At 36.6% G+C, this 10058-nt stretch overlaps 1 protein-coding gene across 1 annotated transcript; it reads right to left on the bottom strand.

Moving 5' to 3' along the window:
* Positions 1-1635: 1635 nt before the first annotated feature.
* Positions 1636-9129, bottom strand: tmsb1 (thymosin beta 1). The gene is made up of 7 exons (XM_031319402.2): positions 8881-9129; positions 6771-6885; positions 5759-5790; positions 5158-5260; positions 4268-4299; positions 3472-3574; positions 1636-2117 (listed from the first exon to the last, which is right to left on the bottom strand). Exons 2-7 carry the CDS (start codon positions 6871-6873, stop codon positions 2074-2076), a joined length of 417 nt encoding a protein of 138 aa, XP_031175262.1. The 5' UTR covers positions 6874-6885; positions 8881-9129; the 3' UTR covers positions 1636-2073.
* Positions 9130-10058: the final 929 nt, after the last annotated feature.

Here is a 10058-nt window from a genome sequence, read left to right as displayed (position 1 = left end):
CAAAAACATGTTCATACTGCAAAGATACAAGATTCATGTGAACATTTTGTTATATGTTTTATGCTTTTAAATGGGACACCTCTTTATATGGAAACTAAGTTAGAACTCACTTTTCTGACATAAACCATATCACATGTTGGCAATGTGGAATGTGTAACACCTGCAGCTGATCCACTCCCTTTTCATCAGCAGGCTTAGACCTGCTGTCTCTAGATGGAGGAGGCTTTAACTGGGTAAAAAGATTCATTCAACCATTTGAAACTGAAGTCAAATATATCATGTGTCGCTAAGGCAAACTGAATATCAGTGTCGGAGAGTAGTGAACTAGTGAAGTAGTAAATAAACTAGTAGTAACTACATTTTGCAGTAGCTTGCTGGTAGTTTAACTGCATTTATATTTGCATAGTGATTCAAGTAGTAATTCCTTTTTGACATTTTTGTGTGTGTAGTAACTACTGAAATTACAAACAATTTTGGGCAATAAAAAAGAAAAATGCATTTTTTTTTTATTCTACCAATGCTTCTTGACTGTAATTAAGCCCCCTTTGACCAGCCCTGCACACTTTTCTCATCCTGACTGCTGTCAAGGCATGTCCAGGCAATGCATTCCTCAGGCAGCCACTTCAGTTCAGGACAGGTTTAGGTCTGAGTCTACCTGTGAAAAATAAATGGCAATAGTTTTTATTAGGTTTTTAAATCTGAATTTCTAAAACTAAACTTGAATGCCAATTAGTCATAAGTATTGAGTATTGCTATCATAGGAATAAAATGATTGCTATTTATCAACAAATGTTTAGAGAAGTTGCATAGCTGCAGGCTATTTTAGAAGTTACCTGGCTAACTAAGTAATCCTGCTTGGTGCAATATGCCCACCACTTCTGGAAGGCAGAAATTAGAGCCTGATTGACAGTATGCAAAACCAAAGCTGATATTCATTGCACTTTCCCATGCATAAGGGGTTATTTTTGGTTTGTGTATGATTTGTAAACAAGTGGGCACTTTTTTAGGAATTACCTTAATTGAGTGACTTTTTTGTTTAATATTTTGTTACAACTTCGTATCACATGTAAATTGTCAATTTGATCTTTTTTGTTTTATATGTTAGTAGTTTGAACTACTTTTTCTAAGTAGCTCTACATTTCTCCCTAGAGTAGCTTTGCTGTAATTGAACTTTTTGCTAAGTAATTGGTAGCTTGCAAGGCTATAGCTTCCACAATACTGCTGAGCATGCTCACAAACAAGGATCGCATTTTTATTATTAAAAAATTAAACTTGGATAGAAACAGGCTTTGATTTAGGACCCTTTTCTTCTCAGCCAAATATTATCAAGTAACAAGAGCGTCCATTACTATAAATATTTTGTACTATTAGACAATATGCTGACTTAGCGTGACCGTGAAATCGGTACGTTAATTAAATGACACACTACATTAACACGTATTTAAATGATACTTTTTTCTCATGTTTTTTCAGTTTTATGTTGGGATGCAGTTTCATATTTCTGGCATAAGACTTGAAATAATAAATTGTGATCATACATTGTGATTGGAGAGCAGACTGTCCAGCTTATATTAGACTATTTTGTCCTGATAAAATCAGTCTAATATGCTTAAAAAAAGAGAAAAAAAACATAACTCAACATTTGAGATCCATTTTTATTATAAAAGAAACAAAATCATGTTATTAGAACATTTCCTGCATGGTAACAAGGAACCTTACAATATATTGATTCTCTAAAGGTTCATTGAATGGTAATAGGCATACTTATTGTATTGTTAACAATGTAATATGGATTTCCATAAATACAAGAATTTATGATTTTTCACCTTGGACCCTGTCACATTGTTTTATTACTCCATTCAGTACTTTCTAAACAGCATGAAAAAGCACAATGCAGTATACCCATTTCTTTAATTTACATGGGATTACAGACAATTTTCACCCATAGGATCAGCCCAAACACCATTTAATAAAACATGAAAACACAGGAATAGGCAGATATGCTGGACAGGATTCCTAAATGGAGGAAGAGCAGGTCTCAGCAAGAAGAATCATGAAAAGGTGTTTCCCCTTTTACTTCTTCCCCTCTTTCATGGCTTTCTTCTCTGCTTCAATTTCTGAGAGAGGGAGAGAATTTATAATCAAAGACTGGTCCTAAATTGTTGTGAAGATGAGAAAACTAACCGATTAAGCACTGCATTTAAACATTATCATTTTGTAATAGTAAAAAAAAAAAAAACCCAAAAAAAACCACAAAACAATTATAATCCAAAGCAGCAGTGTCAAATATTCTAGATGGTGGGTAAGACAAGATATATTATAGGTGTGTACTGACTGGAGTGGCAATTATTAAATAGGTACATTAGCAAATTAAGCACTGCACTTCCACAAAGTTGGGAAATTAGATTTAAAAATTTTTTTTTTTTTTTAAATAAAAACTGAAAAATCAAAGCTAGAGGCACTTGTGTCTAGTATGGGACAAGCTTAAAAAACACTGGATCCTACATTTCCAATAATACAACTCAATAGCATCTTTTAAATAAATGCCCAAGTCTTTTAAACCCCACAGTCCCAGTTTGTGACACAGGCTTTCTGTGATAAGTGGTCTTTAAGTCTTACGCGCTAACCCTGATGACATCAGAATAAGATCTCAGGAAGTTGGGTGTACCTGCAGTTAATTAGTAATGCAAGGTTTGCAGTTGCCTTTTATAAAAAAAAAAAAAAAGAGAAGAGGAGTTGAACTATGCCAAACAAGAAGCTGAAAAAACTGGATACTTGGAGGGGATTGGCTCGGTAGGTGAGCCAGAGATATTTTATTAAGCCTTATAAGCATAATAAATGTTATCCCTTATCAGGGAGTAGTTGCTGGAGAGGATGTAGGGAACAAGTAGCAAACTATACACACACAAACTTTACATATCCAATACTGACACCATTTTGGGAAGTGGTTGAGAAAACGCTAAAAAGTATTTTCAGAAATTAGAAAACATCTTGGGTATTAATTTACTAGGAAAGATAAAAATCGGCTGACAGGCATCTTTATATATTATTGCATATGAAGCGGGTGACAAGGATAAATTCACCAAAACTAAATTCATGGCTATCAACAATAGAATACATTGGACAAAAAAATAATCTTTACAATCAAAGATCACATACACAAATGGAATAGGCTCTACCGCAAAGATCTATAAAACAACATTAGTTTAATCTAGCCCCAAATTTGCAGTAAGGTACTTCTCCCCTATTCCAATCCCCTCTCATACCCTACACCATACCCCCATCTTTTTTGTTTTGGTTGAGTTTAGCAGTTCCTGTTTGTTATTTATTAAAATTAATTTTACATGTATAAAAATGTGCAATGGACTCTGAAGTAAACAGTTGTCTAGAAGATGTTAAAACAAACAAAAAATAAAATAAAAACCTGGCTCAAGGATGATAGTTTTACTGAGAGCTCTCTTTGACACCTACCCGCAGCAGTTGGACGATGGTTACTTTCTTTCGTGATAGACTTCCTTAGCTTGCTCGTCTTAAACTGCACCAACTCCTCATTGAGTGGCTCTTTGGCAGCTTTCTAATGGAGAAACGTGGAAGAGAGAAAGAGCAGGAATTATGATTAAAATCAAAAACAGATTTTGAATGTGTGAGAAAGAATGAACACATGAACAATTATCATTTCATCACTCAAGATGTCTGCAGTACAATCCCATACAGGTATGCAAATTCAGGCCCACCTCAATTTAAAAAGACAGTAATGTTACTGGGCGGAACTCTGGAGTTATGCATGCCAACATGTAACTAGGCCTACCTGCTCACAATGAACAGCTCTAATGTGGTGTCATGTTACACTGTACCGTTGTTTACAGATATTCAGTTCCACAATAGTGCGTACAGGGAAGAACACATGCTGTACTTGAACTGTGATCTGCATTTATGCGAGGTCATTAAAGAGATTAGGAAAACCTAAAATGCACATCAGGGCCAAAGAAGTGAACACAGTGAAGTAAGAGCATAGCTGGAAAATAAAATGTTTGTTTTGTGGGGAAAGTGTGTCTGCATTGGACAAAAGGTTAGATGAGGACATAACATTTTTACAGAAGATTCCAGAACAAAGCCAGGCAACCATGTTTTCTACAAAGTTTCTTCTTGAGGCATAGTTTTAAGAGAAATTCAGAGAAAACAGAGGCAGAGATGATGGACATGAGTCCTAATTGAAGGTAGAGCAGGTAACAGGGCAGGAGTGAAAGAAACCGTGGCAGGTACCTACCTCTTCCAAAGCTATCTTCTCTTCTTCAATTACTGTGATTACAAGAGAGACAGAGGTGATCAATGTATAACCGAGTCGTAGATTAATCAACATTCACAGATTTTGTGAAGTTGCAGTTCACATCCATGTCTGTCCAGACTCAATATATGTAGTGAAGACTTAAGAAATAATAAAAAATAAAGAAAGTATTAAACGCATTATTTGGCAAATGTTTTTTTTTTTTTTTTTTAAACCATTTGACAGGACAGCTGAAGACATGAAAGGGAAGAGAGGGAATGACATGCAGCAAAAGACACACACCCCCCCCCCCCTCAAGGTCAGCCAGTGTTTTGGCAGAACATTATGATGTCAGCCTCTACCAATAAATTACTGGCATTTGGCCTTTTTGGGTATTAAATGTCATAATTTTATCCTTTTAGACCTTTGTGTGAAATGTCCTAATTTGCGTAGGGATTCTTTAGTTATGATACATACATATAACTCTGGTGTAAATATGCCGTTTGCATATATACTAGCCCTTTTGACCCACTGCTTTCAACCACACTATTGTCACTTTATTGTAAATCTGTCTTTAATTACTTTTGTGTAGTTTCTATTTTTACCTTTATTATTATATTATTATAGTTATAGAAAGTATAAATATACAACTACTTTTTTCATTGTTTTTACTTCTGTATTTATCTGTACCTAGTTCTGCCTTTGTGCTGCTGCAACACCTGAATTTCCCTTCTGGGGATCAGTCAAGGCTTATCTTATCTTTCTTAATAACAGGCAGGGCCGAGTGGAACTATGTAGAAACAAGGAACTGACGAAAAACTGAAACCTACGTAGATTAAAGTGAATGATAGACTTTTTGTCGAGAGCACAATTCTTTTCTCTTAAACACCTACCATCAGCAGTTGGAAGAGGGTTTTTTTCTTGCACTTCAGTCTTTTTGAGCACTTGTGGGTCAAACGTCTCCAACTCCTTATTGAGTGGCTCTTTGGCAGCTTTCTAATGGAAAAAAGTGAGAGAAAGAGCAGAAATTATGATTGAGTCAAAGCACAAATTTGGACTATTAACAGTGCATGAGAAAAAAAGTAAAAAAAAAAAAAAAATGCAGGCAAAAGCTTGAACATGTGATCCATCATTATTTTTTTAATCACTCATGATGTTTGCATTACAATCCCATATATGTACAAATCAAGCCATCCGCAGGGAAGAAAGAGCAAAGCTGGAACATGAAATGCTTCAGTTTTGTGGGGAATGTGTCTGCGTGGGAAAGTTTGCTGAAGACATAACATTTTTCCAAGATTTAAGAACAAAGCTAGACAACCATGTTTTCTACAAAGTTTCTACTTGTGGCACAGTCTTAGAGAAATTCAAGAAAAACAGAGGCACTGAAAAAAGAGGCAGGGACGGAGATGGACATGATTTCTAATTGGAGGGAGAGAAGGTAAAAGGGCAGGACTGAAAGAAAGAAATCATGGCAGGTATTTTTCAGGTACTTTCCTCTTCCATGGCTATCTTCTCTTCTTCAATTACTGTGTGATTACAAGAGAGACAGAGACAGAGATGAGGTGATCAATCTAAAACTGAGTCTGGAGATCAAAGATTAGTCCTAAATTGTTGTCAGGACGAGAAAGAAAACTGATATAGCACTGTGATTAAACAATAACATTATGTAGTAATGAATTTAAAAAACACCACAGAACATATATAATCTAAAGCAGCAGTGTCAAATATTCTAGATGGTGGGTAAGATTTGACTATGCAGCAGCTGGTGCAACATATGGTTCCACTCATAAATTTTGGTTTTGTTAGTAATGAGATGCCAGAACTACCAGTCAATGGTCCGGTGTCATCTCTGAATTATCAGGTGTGTACTGACTGGTGTGCATATATTTAAGAGGTATTCTAGCAATTTAGCACTGCACTTCTACAAAGTTTGGAAACTCAAAAAAAAAAGATTTACATTAAAATAAATATGTCAAAATCAAAAGCTAAAAGAGATATCTTAAATGTACGTGTATGAGGGTTCTTATGGGGCAAGCTTCAAAAACACTGGATCCTCCATTTCCCATAATGCAACTCAAAAGCATCTTACGCAATGCAACACAGCTCTACCGGGAAAGCTCGCAGTTAAAGACTCAGAAAAAGCTGACAAGCACCAGCAGTGCCACCTGCTTCAATGCCAATACTGACGGTGCCTGTAGTCAGTCAGCAGGGAGCTGACTGACTGACTACTAATTTGCTTTTTTCACCCCACATTGCTGGATAGCATGAAGCTCCATTTGCTCCACGTAGCCTCTTAATATACCGTTTTTCTCTGAAAAAGTCTGCATTAAGCAGAACAAGGACAAGCTCTCAGGGTTGGGTGTGTACTGGCAATTAATCAGTTTACAATGTTTGCAGTTGCCTTTCATGATGATAGGCAGGGAGGAGTAGAACTATGCTGAACAAGGAGCTGAAAAAACCTGGATCAAGAGGGGACGATATAGAATTTTATTGATTTAACACCTACCTTGCGTCGTTGGGAGAGGGTTTTTTTCTACCACTTCAGTACTATTTAGCCTTTCCTTTTTAAACTGCTGCACCTCCTTAGTGACTGGACATTTGCTGCTCATTTTGGAAGATTTCTAATGGAGAAAAGTGGGAGAGCAAAATAAAATTAAATCAAAGATTTCGACTTTCAGAAAGACATGAAAAAGCATTTTTTTTTTTTTTTTTATAAACGCAGTGTTGGGGAGTAATGAACTCCATGTAATTAACAAATAACTACATTTTGCTGGTAGTACAACTACACACTTCCTGTATCCTAAGTGGGACATTTGAAAATGTAGTGAATGTTGTATGAATGGATGAAGTTATTTGTATAATTTATTAACATTTTCTTTTGTTAACGTTAGATATTTACACAACTAAAAGACAAAAATTTGTTTGGGCATTCACAAACATTATCTGTGTCGCCAGATCTCATGAGTTTGTTCCTGAGACGGAAATAGGTCTTGAACAAAGTTAGTTTTCTCCGGATTTGTCGGTCTGAAAAAATGCCATTTTAGTGTCAGAATATTCAGGAGATATGTGGCTCGTGAAAAATGGGTCCTATATTTACTTAGGTGACTATGGGGCGAAAGAATCGGTCATAATCTTTTGTTCACGTTCACTTCTCCCATTGGGGAAAAAAAAAAAAATATACACTCAGGATCTGCCACTAGTCTCCTAAATAGGCGTGGCAGTGGAGAAACCCATGTGACACAGATACAGGAAAATACTCTGAGTTGGGGCGTCTCTGTTCTAAACCATCTCTGGTACTACTGAAACTACAAATAATGTTGATTGATGATTTATTTTTTAATCTATATTTTACCATTGCTTCCCTACTATAATTGAACCCATTTAACCATCCCCACACCCTTTTTTTCCCCTCATCCTGACCGCCGTCAAGGCATGCCCAGACAATGCATTCCTCAGGCAGCCACTTTAGTTTAGGACAGGTTTAGGCCATGGGGGAATTCCGGGAAGCTGGAATGTCAGCTCACCTGTGAACAATAAATGGCTATAGTTTTTAATGTTTTGAATCTGAAATTTGTAAAACTAACTTCTGTGAAGGTTCCCAGTCAACCAGGTCATAGTTATCCAGGGAAGGGTTAAACTCAATGGCAACTGGACTTCGGGGCACCTTTAACCAAGTCCAGCTGCCCTTGAGTTTAACCCTTGCCTGGATATACTTGCATATATTAGGTGTCAATTAGTCACAAATCTTAATTATTGCTACGTATTAACAAATGTTCAGAGACATAGCTGCATGGGTGCAATATGCCCACCTGGAGTCCGACTGACATTGTATACAAAACCAAAGAAAAGCTGAAATTCCTTGCATTTTCCCATGAATAGTGGGGTATTGTGACCTTTGTTTTATATTTTGTAGGACATGTAAAATGTGATCTATTTTCTTTTTTACAAAAGTAGTTTGAACCATTTCTTTATTTTAAATATTTTTATTGGATAATAATAAAACTTTAATTCTCTGCCCACCCACCCTCCACCAGCGGGAGCAGCGACGCCCTAAACAAGCAAACAAACAAAAAACTACCTTTTTTTGTTTTAATTCTCTTCAGTTAGCCAAACTAGAGTTCGCCTATTTTATACAGTCTATGGGTGTATCCATAGGGTAGCTTGGATGTAGTTCAACTTCTTCCGGTGTGAAGTAATTGGTAGCTTCGCAGCTAAGGTTTCAAAGTAGCTTCCCCAACAATGTAAAAAAAAAAAAGACAGTACTGGGCGGAACTCTGGAGTTATGTAATCCAGTCACAAGAAACAACATGTTCTGCTCACAATGAACAAACACATTACACACACAAACTACTTTAACAGCTTCCGTGCAGAAAAATGCAGCACTATACACAGACATCCCAGTAACAGAATTAACATTACCTTAACAGTAACGTTAGCTAGCTAACTGTAATGGAAAGTCTATGGCAAAAATGTTGAAAACACGAGTTTTCGAACTATAAGCCTTTGAAACCTAAAATTATTTCTTAAAATTGATGATTTTTGCATTACATTACAGTGGTTATGTGCCTATTTGAATGTACGAGATAACAAACAGAGTTAATCCTGAATAAGGTTACCTGATGCAGAGGTGCGCAGCGTCCGTTGTATGAAAATGCGTCTGCGTAATCCTTGCAAAATCAACGGTTTAAGTAGAGACAACACGCCCTGCACAACAACATGGACACTGTTACTCTGGCTGTCATTGGCTCCCAAAGTTTAGAGGAAGAATTTTGATTGGACACGCTTGATGCATGCCTTGTTCCTCCCCATATTTGCGTGGAAGAATTCTGGATGTATAATATGGGAAGTCCATCACGTTTTTATTTTTTTTAACACAGTACCATCTAGTGGACTGGTTATGACATGACATGGTTTGACAAAAATCAATTAGAATAGCACGAAAACACATCATAGACACCACTTAAACGTATGACCGATAATATATTTTTTAATGCACTTAGAGGCTAATTGTTGGCTAATGTAACCTGCATATATGGACACCCATGCAAACATGGGGAGAACATGCTAACTCCACACAGAAAGGTTCCAGTTGGCAGACAGATTCTGAACCAGGACATTCTTGCGGTAAGGCAATAGTGCTTACCACTGAGCAACTGTGTCCTATCTTATTTGTTCCACATGTAATATGTAATATATATATAGCATAGAGAAAATTAAATAATGTCTTGACAATACACCATAAACATGCATCAATCTCCTTTTATGCACTTAAAACGAAATGCCAGTGTTTTAGTATTGCACTTCAAAAGAGTCAGATCAAGAGGCTAATATCCTGACTTGTAGTCCTTTATATGGGTCCAGCCCAAAAAATTATGGTTTCTACTTTTTCCATACAGTAACCCATTTTTTTAGACCCTGTCTGACTGGTAAATAACCGCCTTTTACAAAATGCACGCTCCAATTTGTACTGCAGGGTTTCTGTTATAAATTGTAGTCTCCTGTAATTTCTTCTACATGTTGAAGGCAAAAATGTCCAAAAATAATTGAAAAAAAAGCCAAGTTCCTCCCAAACCACAGATGACATTATAAAACTGCTTTCATAGGCTGAGTTGTACTTCCCATGATTAGTAAACTGACTGTGTTAAATTGGTGAAATTCCGCTTTGAGACAGTGGAAATACAAGGCACCTATTCACCTGCACCATATTTATATTATTATATGTAACTTTGGTTCATGATAAATACTCGGCCAGCACCTCAGGGACTGAGGTTCAAGTCCCGGCAGTGGTGCACAG

This window comes from Sander lucioperca, chromosome 1, assembly GCF_008315115.2.
Source record: "Sander lucioperca isolate FBNREF2018 chromosome 1, SLUC_FBN_1.2, whole genome shotgun sequence".
Lineage (NCBI taxonomy): Eukaryota > Metazoa > Chordata > Actinopteri > Perciformes > Percidae > Sander > Sander lucioperca.
The sequence above is the reverse complement of the archived record's forward strand: the minus strand, read 5'-3'. Positions and strand labels throughout refer to the sequence as shown.

Bases quoted from the DNA above. Each gene is read 5' to 3' on its own strand.
- tmsb1 (XM_031319402.2), bottom strand. From the start codon at position 6,873: ATGAGCAGCAAATGTCCAGTCACTAAGGAGGTGCAGCAGTTTAAAAAG. The intron at 5,791-6,770 runs GTAGGTGTTAAA...GTAATCACACAG, and splicing joins CCCTCTCCCAACGACGCAAG to TAATTGAAGAAGAGAAGATA. The intron at 4,300-5,157 runs GTAGGTGTTTAA...TTGTAATCACAG, and splicing joins CCCTCTTCCAACTGCTGATG to TAATTGAAGAAGAGAAGATA.